Genomic DNA, 14200 nt, shown 5'->3' with positions numbered 1-14200 from the left:
GAATAAGATTTACAGATCCCACCTCAACCGCTCTGCACTTTTACAGCTCCTTTGTTTATAGCATCAGATGGTGGCTTCACACCTGCTCCTTAACCCCATTTGCCAGTTGCCAGTATTTGGTTTGCAGCTCACTGACCAGCTTGTGCATGCAACTGTGCAGTGTGAGAAACCACAGACAACGTTATATACCTTGCCCTGCTCAGCACTGTGATTTTGTTACCCAGTTGTACTGCCTCTTAGTACCATGACCTGGCAGAAAACCATCCTGAGACCAAATAGGACAGTGTCCTATGTAACCTGAGGTAAAAAGGTGAAGATCCCTGTGGCCACTGGTGTCCCAAAAGCTTGCTTTACCATTGCCATTCTTGCGTGGGCATTGCCACCCCTGCAGTATGGATTTGGACGTGTATGGCACCTTCTTTGCACTAGTGCAAATTGTTGGGTGGTGGGGACTCAGGCTCAGAGGGAGGCCAACATCATGCTAGTTTCAGTCCTTTCAGATTGATCTCTGCATTTGCCCCTGCTTCAGGCAAAGCATCCACTTGCATGTCATTCACTGCGTAGTGCTGAGAGCAAGAGCAGGTGGTTGCAAGAAGGTTGACATGCAAACCTCAAGGAGAGTCCAGTGAGGTACTGGCCCACATATTGATATAGCAGTGCCGTCTCCTGGAACGCCAAGCAGCAGAATTTGCAGTGGAGTACTCAACTTCTGGTGGGACCAGTACAGCTGGAAGGTTATTTTTGCAAATGCACAATGATTCTGTTTTTGAGAAGAGCTGTTCTGGAGCCTGGAAAAACACGGGCAGGAGCCTCCTGACCTTCATGTACTGCTGCTCTCCCAGTGTAGTAGTGCTGCTCTGAGCTGCTTTCACCATCTGAGCAGCTTCTTCTGCACTGATGTTCCTGTAGCTCTCGGTTTCCCCCTTGCAAATGTAGACAAGGGAACCATCAAGATTCCTCTGTGGTGGCTGAAGCTACCCAGCACGTCATGGAAACCATGGTTAGTGATGCACCCACAGCCAGCTAGAGAAGTGGTTGTAAATGATCAGCTCATTTTAGAGATACTGAGTAAGATGCATTGGGAAAGGATGTGATATGAGAAGGGCTGCACAATAACCCCAAGGCAGAAACCACTGAGCTTCTTTCTTTATCTCTTTTCTCTGTCTTAAGGCCTTTCGTGTGAAAATAAGTGGCCTCAGCTAATGATGCTGTGGTTTGACCAATGGTAGGTGTTCCAATGTTTATGTGATACCTAATCCTGTTTCTACTGAAGTGTTTTGGAAAAAATGTGTCGAATTCATTCTGCAGACTCAAGTCTTTTAAGCAATAGAAAAGTATTCCATCCTCCTTCAAGTCAGGGCAGCACCTTCAAAGTGTTTACTACTTCACAGAGTTTTCTCAGTCTGGTTTGAGGTCTGGACAGATTCAGTGAGAGGAAATTCTCCTCCAGACACTGCACAAGTCAGACTTGAGAACTTAGAAGAAAATTGTCTCTTTTTTTCTTTTTCCAACTTTAAACTTTTTAACTTTAAACTTTTTATCTTTAAAAAAGCTGGGCCAGCTGAGGACTACCATTGATATATCTGACATTTAGACTTTTCCCTTTGAAAAAAGTCCGAATTCAGAAATTTAAAGCGCACTACTGATACTCGGTTGAAGGGAATTCAAAAAATCTTCCCTCTCTGAAAACTCCCTTTGTCGCACATAAACGTGGGTGGCTGTGAAGAGCTTGTATTTCTGTCAATGGAAATAAACAGTTCCCTAAAATAAGGCAGATTCCACTAAGAAGTTAGTTTGTCCTTTTTCTTCTCTGGACAGATAAATAAGGCATTTGATATTCTGTCTCCCACTTCCTCATATTCTTTATTTTTGATTAATCAAAATCAAGCTCTGATCCACCAGCTGCCTTTCTTTTGAAGGCCTGTGGTACCATTCTACTCATACAAATTTCTGGCTGTGCCTTTAAGTGGTGTGGCCTCAAAAGGATGCAAGAATAAAAGAAGACAGCATCGGCCACTTGCAGTTTCTATAAGCTCACAGGAAACATTAACAATGGTTGCACGTGGCTGGATGAAGGATCTGTTCAATTATGACTCCCCAAAACTGATCCGTTTTCCGAGTGTTGGATGTGTCTGTGTGAAGTGGTTCATTTATGGAGTTATTGCTGTGTATATTTGGTAAGTGTGGGGTGACGGGAAATGGCACCAAACACAAACAAGTGTTTGTTGTGTTGGGGGTTGTCTGGGTTACAGAGCGGCTTTCAGAGCTGTCAGTTCTGTGGTAGCAACTCCTGATTATTGATTTGGTGTTAGACCACTCTTGGAAGATGGATTTGGCAGTGGGAGCTTTGTGGTGGGATTCTGGCAGGGGAAATTATCTCACAGGGTGGGGTTGTTGAAGTTTAACTGAGGTTTCACTAACAAATGCTTGTGGTTTCATTTTCTGCTATGCTGTTTTTGTTTCTTGTCTATAAACCCAGACTCACTCCATTGAATAATCTGACATTTACATCAGTTTTTCTGAGATTAGAGTGTGTTCCACAGAGTCTCCTATCAGGACTAGATCTACCTAACAGATGAAATAGCCAATCAAGCTCTTGAAGCAGATTTCAAGAACAATAAGGTGTTTAGGAATAAACAATAATAGATTGCCTCTAAAGGGCAAATTTTCCTCCTTGCTGCCAAAGTAGGGCTGTTTTCAGTGATAAGTCTTTGCCGAACAAAGTCTGCCAGTTCAGAAAGTGATTTATTTCCTACGTGAGGGCAACAAGCCAGGACATGGAGCACACTGATCCCAATCTTGCTAAGAATCAAGTCTGCAGGAAATGCAAGCACCTACTGCTGCTCAGAGCTGGGTTCCTACTGCCAGTTTCCAAAAGGATGATTATCCCAAAATACTGATCTCCAGAAAGAGAAGGCTGAAGTGCTGTTACAATATAAATGAACAATAAAAAATACCAATATAAATGAAGGAGCACTGATCAAATGCTTTCTGTTTCTGTTCTTTAGCAAAATTTGTTCATTCCAGAAGAGTCTGCTGCTAAACTGAAATGATGCTGAACCACACCTGTGGCTATGCAACAAGATTGTTTTTCAAAGCAAACATTTTATATGACTTTTATGTAGTGCGGAAACTACCTTCTGGACATACAGTAGTTCTTCAAAGATATCACTGCCTGCATGATTAGATGAGCTAAATCACTTCCTGTCAGTGTAAAAATAGAGATGATCTACTATTAACACACTCAATTCACGAGAAAATGAAACTATTAGGCCAAAGTTTTTGAAGCAATCAGCACGAGGCAAAAAAAAAGTCACAACACTGGAAAATTAAAGATTAAATATTCTAACCAGGATGTGACCTGAAGTTGTCCACAGCATTTAGGATGGGAAAACAGAAATTCTCTTTGTGCATTTTTCAACTCATTCCTGACAAAGTGAACATTGCAAAGGTGAATTCAAGGAGAACTTGGGCTCAAGCAGTCTCTCTTGAGATGACATCTGTCTCACACCAAAAGGGTTGAAAATGCCTGTTTGACTTTACGATGCAGTTCATTTTGTCCAAGAATGATACAAAAAGCCAATTCATTTTATTTTTACGAGTTTTCTTGTCCCCTCTGTTTAATTTGTGCAGTTATACACTCATTGTTCACAAGCGCTATCAAGAGAAAGAGGAACTTACCAGCTCAGTTCGCATTAGCCTGAAAGGAGTGGCTCATGCAGACAGGATCTGGGATGCAGCAGAATACACCCTACCAACACAGGCAAGTCTTAATTTAGTGTCAGCACAATATTCCAATTCTGTCAATACATCTGGTTTCTTTCCTGGTACGTCTGCTGGAATGAGCAGTAATATTAAAGGAGACTTAACATTTGAGACAGCAATGTTTTAAGCCAAACCTACCTTTCCCCAACAGGGGAAAAAAGGAAAAAGATTGTTCTTTTCAATGAGATGTTTGTGGTGCTATTTGTTACACTTTTTTTTTTTTACTATATCAGTTTAATATTTTTATAGTAACAAACCTAGGAGCTCCATACAGCTATACTCCAGTATAGCTGTACTAAACACAGTATTGTTATTGCTAGTTAATGCTATTGTGTCTTTCTAGGTTGTAATGCCAGTATTTAAAAAAAAACATCAGTGTCTTTTTGCCTTGACTGCTCATTTGTGCCCTGATGCTGTCTCTGGCTTTTCCTGTTTGAGCTGGGGAGAATTTGAGCATCTGCTGGGGGGAGATAGAGCAGCAACAGCCTTGTTGTCCTACCAGGTGATGTCCTGAAGAGGCTGAGGTCTGAACAAAGTACGTGAAATTTCAGTCATATTCATTTTCTTTTCCCCATGTAGACAAGAGACTCTTTTTTTGTGATGACCAATGTCATTCGGACAGACAATCAGATTCAACAGACCTGCCCTGAGGTAAACATTTTTTTGTAATTTATACTTAAGATGATGGTGTTGAATACCAATAGCCAGTAGTTAACAGAAAATGTTGGTGTTAGTGTAAAAGAGCAGACTGTGGGACAGTCCTGTACAAGCAAATACAGCTGCTCTTTATGCTTATATCTCATTAGATAACATGCAAACTAACCTAATTATTCATTTTCTTTCCTTCACCCTGCTATTTCTTGGGGAATCAGTTTGTTGGCTGAGGTTTTCTCTTGCATCAATGAGCTTGCCAACCCTACCTGCATTGCTTTTAGAAAGTAGTGACACTCAGGCCAGTGCAGCTTCTCTGGCTATGCTGCTGCCCTTTTGAGAACAACATGAAGGGATGTTGGAGTTACAGAAATGCTCTCACTGTTGCCATTCCCACATCTTCCCATTCCTCCTTTCCGTAGCTCAAACCTGGCAATCAGCTTCAGCTCTCCTTTCTCGTTCATCCAGCTGGCCTAGAAGTGGGCCTTTGCAGAGCAGTTCCCAAACATAAGTTGACTTTCACTGCCAAAAGTTTTTGGGGCTGTTTATAAAAAAAAAAGTAAATAGTCCAGTATTAGATTTATTGTACTTAGCATTATAGAAAACAGGAAATGACATAAATAACAAAAGAAAATGTTATTGTAAGGAGAGACATTGTATGGAGAGACACACATATTGCTCTTCCATGTCTTTTTTTTTCAGTATCCCATTGCCAAAGCTATCTGCTCTTCAGATAAGTCCTGTGAAAAAGGGATTGCAAATGTCCACAGTAATGGTATGTAAATGGTATTTTCAGACTGAAATATTGTTTGTGAGTACTATTGTGTTATTGGCCAGTGCAGAACATGCAAGTTCCAGTTTGGAGAACTGCAGCGGGACAGAGAGAGACCTGAGAACAGATTTTCAATACCACGAAACAGTTTTTTACCAGCTAGTGCATGCCCTTACTAAAAGGAGAAAGTGTGGAAGGAAGCAGAGAAAGGGGCAATGTGAACAGTACAGACTGTGGCATGAAATCTCATAGTCACTCCTGTTGGTGTCTGTGGCTGCTCAGCAAGGGGGGTGACTGCAGGATCTATCTGAAGTGTCTTTAACATCTGATGGTAGTTCTCAGAATAAGAGAAATGATTTGTGTCTTTCACTGGGGACTGGTTGTCCAGAAGACATCATACGGTTTTCATCAGCTGTGTGAGTTCCTTGTAGTGCTGAGATTCCCCAGATTCAGGCTGCTGACTGAATTATATCTTTCCCTAGTAAAGTCTGAGTGTTCACAGAAAATTCTGACTCTCTGGGAATGCAGTAAGAATCAAGGTTTTCTACATACCTTTAGAGAATCATAGAATCATAAAATGGCTTGGGTTGGAAGGGATCTTAAAGATTGCCTAGTTCCAACCCCAGTGCCATTGGCAGAGATGCCACCCTCTATATCCTTGTTTATATCCTTGTTTAATTTGCTCATGTTGAATTAAACTTGTAGTTGAAACGGTTTCTCAATTTATATCAAGACTCAGATATGTCAGGACATGTAAAACTGAAGGAAATTACTTCACCCATGATCCAAACAACAAGCTCTGTTGACCCAAGCAAGTTGCTAAATAAGGACTGGTGAAGATATGGCATGACCATAATTTGGGTAATTCTTAAAGTCTCCTCCATAGAAAGCTATGAGAATCTGAAATGTAAAAATCTCTCCATGTCATTTGAGGATGAATCTACTGACATGCTGAAGCTGTCTAGATGGTACAAAGTGTTTGTGTTTGCTGAGCAAGAGCTTGTTCTTCTACAGGAGTTCAAACTGGAAGATGTGTGCATTATAATGCAACTTATAAAACCTGTGAGATCAAGGCGTGGTGCCCTGTTCAAATGGAAGAAAGCCCCCCTGTGTAAGTAACAAAATTGTTTTCATTTGTTGTGAAAAGGAGAGTTTAACAGTCCTACAACTTTAGGATAATCACTTTGCCTAGGTGCAGGTGTATCTCAGGTATCTAAACCAGCCATATCTATCAGGTATCTGATCACAGCCATAACTATAGCTAAATACGTTACTTCTAACACTGTCCTGCTCTGTGATTCTGCAGTGAAGCCTTCAGTCTCAGCATCACACAGCTGCCACAGGAACAATTTCAGATGTCACAGGCTCATCTTGAATTCACTCGAGGCATTTGAATGATGAATTCAAATGTCAAGGAAAATGCATCAACATAACACAGGTTTTCTAACTTGAGGTTCTCAGTGCTGTGGTGTAGAAGCTCTGTGTGGGTTCCTTTACCACAGTGACCACTCAAAGCAGTAGTGCTAGATTAGTTGTTGTCTGTGCTGCAGAGTAGTTTTTAGGGGTCCACTCTGGACTGAAGAACATCTCTTCATCCTTTCTAGGCAGGTGATGAAAACTTCAGTGCTGGCTATCTGTAATAGAAAACTGAAGAAAACTGTAGGTAACAAAGATGCTGTGACTCAGAGAGTGGAATGGAGGGGCCCTGTAGGCATCTTTTTCTGTAACCACATGACGGTGTACTATTCTAGGATGAAAATGTTCAATTTCCTTTCTGAGTCAGCCAAAGCATGAAGAAATTCTAGAAAAGGTTTTTTTCAACAGAAATGATGGAAATTGCACTCTAAGAAAGCAAATGACTAATCAATTTTAGCTTCTCTGCACCAGCTTTGGAAATATATGAGTAAGAAACCAGGTCAGTAATCACTCTGAGTAGTGATACAAGCGTGATTCTGTGCCTGTATCCTATCTCTTCCCTAAGTCAGAGTTTTTTGCAGACGGAGCATTTTTTCCCCAGCCAGGTCCCATCCAAATCTCACAGTGCCTCCTGCAGTAACTTCTGCTGAGTTCTTTTCCCCTCTTTAAAGGAATTGCCATTCCCTTCTCCTGCAGACAGAGCTGTGTTCTGAAAAAGGCTTTGTCCAACGACAGAAAGGATATGACTGTTCATACAGCATCCTGTCTGTAAAGACAGCAAGGAAACTATCTGTTCGCTGCGCACAAATTCTCAGCTGCCAAATGTTACAGACTCTCACTATTATTATTCTGTAGCAAGATTTATATGCGAAGTCTCATGAGCTCATATTTCATCTGCACGTAGGGACTCAATTTAGGCTCAGCCCACATAAGAAAGTGCAAAAGGGAAAGAACTGTTTATACCTCAAACTAAGAAAATGACCTTTTATCTTTCTTGATGCTCTGAGCCAATTCTCTCCCTGCTTCTCGGTCTCTTTCTCACGAAAATATTCCTCCCACTGACAGCTTTCCAGGTAAAAAATTAGCATAAGATTAATTGATGTATTTAAAAGTGAGTTGATTTGATGTTTCTCTTTTAGGCCAGCAGTTCTGAGGAGTTCTGAACATTTCACAGTGCTTATAAAGAACAACATTCACTTCCCCACATTTAATTACACCGTGTAAGTGCCAGTATTCCTCCATGCTTTCTGAAGAGTGAGTGGTTGTGCTCTGAAGAAAAGGTTGTATAAATTGGCACCTTATGTATCTTCAGGGCTTTATCTGCACGAGCAACAAACCACAAGCCTTTAAAAGATTGGTTCTTCAGAAACAAGAGAAATAAGAAGACCTTGGGAACACAGCCTCCCAGCATAGCTCTATTTCTCTTCAGGCAAAGGACAGTAGAATTGCTCAGTCAGATATTCCATTCACATTAGGGTAAAGTCATTAAAATATACCATAACTGATGTGAGACTTAGAGTCTAAGACAAAATCCTTTGTTTACACAGGTAAACTGTTGCTTGTAATACATCCAAAGAGTAGAGAATTCATCTTGATTTGCAAATCTCATAGGAACAAACAGACCCGGTAGCTGTGAAAACAAAAGCTCATACAAGTAAAATCTGAGCACATTTAACACAGCTTCCAGCCAGAGTGAAATCTCTTAGTTGTATTTATAGCTGTCCTAACTTTTGCTTTTAGATTTTAACAACTGTATGTGTTCTTCATAGGCAAAATATTTCACCCAAATTGAATACTTCCTGCAAATTCAACAAGGTAACTGACCCACTCTGTCCGATATTCCGCTTGGGAGACATCCTTCAGGAAGCAAAAGAGAACTTTTCTGAGGTGGCAGTCAAGGTCTGTGATATTACTTCTTTTATACTCGCTGTTAAAACATTTTCTAGTCTTCCTTCCTCCATGTTTTGCTGTACGCCATGTTGTTCTAGGTTTAGAAACGGATTGTTTGAGAAGCAGTGTAACCTCAAATTGAAAGGATTAAATGTGCTTAACATTTCACAGCACGGGACCCACACTGACAGCGTCGATAGAATATGGTTGGTATTGCTGTATTATGTAGAGGTCCTTCAGCAAAACAACATGCACTTAGATAGGTCTTACAGAAAGCTGTCCTTTGTGGTCATCTTTTAATTCTACTAAAGTACATTCTAAATCATGTTGTTTGGGGAGAGAATCATCAAAAAGTAAGACTGGCACAAATGGTAGCTTATATTTGGCATTAAAAAAATAGACATTTATTTTTCACATTATATTTTTGCTCTATTCTTTAGGTTGTTAAGCTAAATGCCCATAGCACAGTATCCAGCCACACCTTTGGCAAGTTTATATTAATGGATGGGTAGATGAAAAGTAGACACAAAGTGTCCCAAGAAGAGTCATCATTTAAGCCAGAATTATTGAGTCTTAGCATGGCACAAGGGCACTAAGGATGAAAAATTTGGACTGGGTGTCTACTGCATTTATATCTGCAGTTTGGCTTTTGGTTTGAGCCAAGATGAAATTGCCATCACAGTGTTTTAGCTACATCCACATTTGTGCTACTAAAATGAAGAAGGATAGGCAGAAAATAGGAAAAGTCAGAATGAATGGCTGCTTGTAGATCACACAATTAAGACACTCCCATCAAAGACTGTTTGATGAGCAAAAGTTGTTTCTGAGTCAGTGTGCATAAGGAGATGTATCCCAGCCAATGGCATCCCTCAAATCTCTGCTGTCTTTAACAGATATCCAGCAAAGGCAGCAATCAGAATAATCCCTGTGCTTGTTTCCAGGGAGGAATCATTGCCATTGAGATTAAATGGGACTGTGACTTAGACAGGTGGTCTTACTCCTGCAGTCCAGAGTACAGCTTCCGCCGCCTGGATGACAAAACAAGAACCCAATACCCTGGATTCAGCTTCAGGTAAAAAAAATAAAACATTACATAAAGGAAGTAGGATGTTTCTGAATGAAGGTAAAGTGTGGAGAACGACAGCTTGGAATAACAAAATGTTTGACTGTTCTTTGGCCTTGTAGTCAAGTCCTTAACCTGCAGTTATTGCAGCTGTATAGATACATTCTCATGATCATCTCAAAAATAGCATGCTTATGTGGCAGGAGGTTTTATTTCTGTGCTGAAAGGCCTAGAAAATTCCCACAAGTATTTGAGGAGCTAACATGGAAAATAGTTTGGGCAGATTCTACCATATGGCAATTGAGGCTTGAAACTGCCTAAATTTGTGTTTCCCGAGGAGATTAAATAAAATAAAAAAGTATTTTGCTTCCATCTGGGTAACCCCACAGTTCCCAAAGCAAAATTTATTCAAAAGCAAATGAAAGCTTTTGGTTCTTTGTACATACAACAGATTCATGGAAAATTTTAATGAAAAATCTTGATGCGACTCCAATTCTGAGTAGTTACACAATTTGTCAGATGCTTATCAGTGTTTAAGACTGAAGTTGTCCCTCAGATCTAGGTCAAAACTCTTGCGTAACAGCACTTTTTTTACTCATGGCATGGTTATTGTTGTGGGTTTTCATACATTTGTGATGCTAACATGAGTGCCATAACTGTCTGAGAGCTGCCAACATATTCCAAAGCTGCGTCCTGCTGGAGCTGTGCAAACAAGGAACAAATAGGTGTCAGCTCTGAGCTGACAACCATAGACAAGAGATGGGGAAGAGCACAAGAAAAAACTGAGATGATACTGTGAGGCAAAGCCTTCCTGATGACTAGAAGTTTGTGGGACAGTCAGGTCAGATGCTGGGCGAAATACTCCTCATCAAGCTGGCTTCAGCCCCTTGAGTTTGGAAGGCTGAAAAGGCAGGAGAAAGAAGACAAGAAACTACATTCCCTTTTGTGTTCTCTAGCTTTGTATCATTACATTCATCAGCTGCACAGATCTTCACTTGTTCTTTTGCAGGTTTGCAAGGCACTATAAGCTAGCAGATGGGACAGAGCAGAGAACTCTTTTCAAAGCCTATGGAATACGGTTTGATGTCCTCGTGTTTGGCATGGTAAATGCGACTGTTGTTCCTTCTGAAGGGAAGAGAGAAGAAAACTTGCTACTTCTTTAGTCCTGCTTCTGCCATATACCCATTTCTTTTCTTCTGTCCATCATTCTGGGATGGAAGTCATGTTAGATGAGTAGATCTAAACTCAGCTGAGCAGCGTAATAAGCAAAGTTTAAGAGGAAATAGCAGAATTAAGAAAGAAGGATTGTTGTTTAGACTGAAAGCATGACAAGGTTTCTTGCCTGCCGTGAACCCTGCGTGTCACCACCATTTCCTTCTCAAATTATTTATTTTTCCCTGCAAAGTGCCTGAGATGGTCTATGAAATCTTGAGATTGAATGAATGAATCACTGCAAAGAGACAAAACCAGAAATGCCGTGACGCTGAGTGAACGTCAAAGATCTTGCTTTCCAATTATTATTTCCTGCTTCCTTTAGGGTGGACAATTTAAACTGATCGAACTCTTTACATTCATTGGGTCCACGATCGCCTATTTTGGTTTGGTGAGAGACTTATTTTTTCTGTGTATCTTGAACTAGTTCTGGAGATAGGGTCTCATTAAGAAAGAGGAATCACTGCTTGCTTTTCTTTCATGCGCAGGCTGTGACCGCTATAGAGATGTGTTTTCATTTTTACAATTGCTCCAGCTGCTGCAAAATACCATTCTGTGAAAATTTAATCAGGAAGAAGTATGAGACTGTGCTGATGCCAGAACAGGTAAGGAATGCAAATTGTTCATTCCTGCTTCACTGCTGGGCTTTGTTCTCCTGCACCCTGCAGCAGCTTGCAGCTGTGGTTTGAGGAGATCAGGGAGTTCTGAGAGAGGGACTGCAGGGTCCAGTGCAGTAAGGAATGGGCAAAGAGAACTGCTTCCTCCTTTTTTCATGCCAGAGAATCTCCAGGAAACTTCCAAAGAGCTGTGCACTGCACAGCTGCAGTGTGCTTACACACAGAGCCTTGGCATGGCAGAGCCCCACCAGCCCTACCAGGGAAACCCGCAGGGAATCGTGAGCCTTCAAAATGGTAGAAAGGTGCTGTGAAAAGGTTGTCCATTCAGAGGGCATTGCTCAAAGCCTCTTCCCTGCCAATTCTGCATTGCCTCTTCCTATTTCTCAAGACATCTCTGGTTGTTTCACTGGGCTGTATGTACTAATTCCCTAGCATTTTAGAGAAGGGCACAGAGAAACTCTCCACATAAAGACTCTGCACAGCCACACTCTTGCAGTTAGTTCTGCACTGTCTCTTGTCGTTATTTCTGTCTGTCCCCACTGCTGTCCACATCTTTGCTATCCCAGATACTGAAAATCTCTACCCTTGCTGCATGCAATTGCAAGGGATTTTTGCTGGAGTACAGACCGCAGAAGCCAAACCCATGGTGAGATCTCCGTTCTGTCTCCAGTTCTGTAAGCAACTACTTGAGCTGACAGTGCTGATTTCTTCTGCTTCACAGGTGATGTTTGTGTCCTATGTCGATAAGCCACACATTACTTTGATAAAGATGCCTCTGGAAACAAGCTTGCAGAATGCTGAAGGCAGCAGTTTCGAGGTAAAGGCAGACACTTAACATTTGAGATTTCCTCCTCAAAGGAGAAAGCTGAGGAATGCAATTTCAAACTGATTTGAATTTCCCCCCTCCTCATATTTCAAGATTAAACCTTGAGGAACTGAAAATAGATTCATATTTCCCCTTCAAGTTAGTAAGTCCTGTGATCAGAGGATGCATGTTTAGAGTCAGCTAAAAGCTGCTGTTTTCCTGTGGTGGGCATGTGCTAGTGGGAGTGTGTTGGTGTTGAAACATCTTCTAAGGTGTCGATTTGATTTTGCTGTGGTGGGCGCTGGCAACACAGAAAGACAATCCTCCTCCAGATCTGCTGATCTGTCATCATTATGCCTATTGTGCTGTGTCAAATGAAACACCCGATGTTGAAGATCACTGCTGTAAATTCTCTCCGCAGATGGGCGAAGCAGCAGCAAATGTTATATTCTCATTTATTTGGGAAATTGTTTTCCAGAGCCACCCCATGAAATTCTACGATCCTCGCACCTGCTGCACCCATGAGTCCAACAAGAACCACAGCACTGCACAGTCTGAGCTCAGGCTGCTCAAACAAAGCATCTCTTCCGCAGACTGCCCTGAGTGGTGCTGCTGTGGTCAATGCCAGGTGACACAGAAGTACCACGAGCAGCTCTGCTGCCGGAAAAAAGAGGGGCAGTGTATCACAACCACCTATTGGTTTACACAGCTGGTGTTGTCCAGAGACACTCTGAATAAAGCCCTTCTCTATGAAGACCCCTTTCTGGACCTGACAGGTCACAGTTCCAACAGCCAGCTGCGTCGCATTGCTTACAAGCAGTACATTCACTGGCGCTTTGGCTCTTTTGAGCTGGAGGACAGAGCTGTCATCCCAAGCTGCTGCAGGAGGCTGATTAGAAATTCTTATCCCAAAGCAAACGGCAACTATACTGGTTTTAATTTGGAATGAGGATGCAGCTTACCTTGGCTCATGCTGTGGATTTTTAACCTATTTCTTTTATGTACCTATAGAAGAAGAAAAAGCATACGATTTTCCAAGATCTGCTATGCAGCTGAATTCTTGTGTACTGTCATTGGAGAGGGACAATTGCCTACTGCTTGGCTTAGAGTTCCTTTGGTTCCAAACCAAGTTCCTTTGGTTTGGAATTGTAGCCTCTGGGGTGAATTCTTGGTGCTACATTTTAGTGAGAAGTTCCAGCCCTTTGCCTTTGCTTTGGCATGTACCAAAATTCCAGATGAATCAGGAGATGACCAACAGCCTGAAAAAAAGGTAAAGGATCTTCTCCAGGCATTACCCCTGAGAGAAGCCCAAGAGATAGAACTTGAAAATGTCATCATATGTGTTTCTATCCCCTCACCTCACCACCATGCTGTGGCCCTGGATCAGGACTAATAAGAGGCTGCTGTGCTTGTATGTTTGTAACTGTTAAAGGCCTCAGAGTCCATCCAGATTAAACAGGCTTATTTTAGATTTCAGTGACACAAAGCATTTTCTGAAAAGCCCAGCTGTTCTCTCGCTTAAATCAGGAATTACAATGTAAAGTACTTACACCATCTTTGTGTAATAATTGCAGGCACTACATTCATATGCATTGAATTTTAATGCTAAGTCTTTGGCCTCCTGTTTGCTCTTAGCTTCAAGCAGGCCTTGCCTCCTACACCTCCTCCTACAGAGCCCAGCACAGCACAGGTTGCTTTGTGCTGCGATGCCGCAGCCCAGGAGCACCACATTCAGGGTGGTTTCATCTGTGCTCCAACACCTTTCCAGTCCTTTCTTTTTGCTGCCCTTGGACATGTTCTATTTTTGTAGAAACAAGGTGAGATGGGTTGTCATTTGTATATTCCACACCCCTTTCAACTGAGCTTTGTTCTTTCCGAGCTACACCAGCAGTTTGCCATTTCAATTTCCCACATGTATTTTAAAATAAATTGCCTGTAGATGATGCAAGCCGCATTGTGTCCTCAGTTGTAACATTACATCTGTGTTCACGTTGCATCATTTTTTATAT

General features: G+C 41.6%; 1 protein-coding gene across 1 annotated transcript; it reads left to right on the top strand.

The window, feature by feature from the left end:
• Positions 1-1839: 1839 nt before the first annotated feature.
• On the top strand, positions 1840-14133 carry P2RX7 (purinergic receptor P2X 7). Its single transcript, XM_042866081.1, has 13 exons — positions 1840-2177; positions 3634-3763; positions 4345-4416; positions 5119-5191; positions 6203-6299; positions 7744-7824; positions 8374-8503; positions 9436-9566; positions 10567-10660; positions 11095-11160; positions 11258-11374; positions 12108-12203; positions 12670-14133. The coding sequence occupies exons 1-13, from the start codon at positions 2053-2055 to the stop codon at positions 13138-13140; spliced, it is 1683 nt and encodes a 560-aa protein (XP_042722015.1). The 5' UTR covers positions 1840-2052; the 3' UTR covers positions 13141-14133.
• The last annotated feature ends 67 nt before the right edge of the window (positions 14134-14200 follow it).

The sequence above is a fragment of the Lagopus leucura genome, unplaced genomic scaffold (assembly GCF_019238085.1).
Source record: "Lagopus leucura isolate 7727_CA_CO unplaced genomic scaffold, USGS_WTPT01 Super-Scaffold_806, whole genome shotgun sequence".
Lineage (NCBI taxonomy): Eukaryota > Metazoa > Chordata > Aves > Galliformes > Phasianidae > Lagopus > Lagopus leucura.
This window is presented reverse-complemented; position numbering and strand designations above follow the sequence as displayed.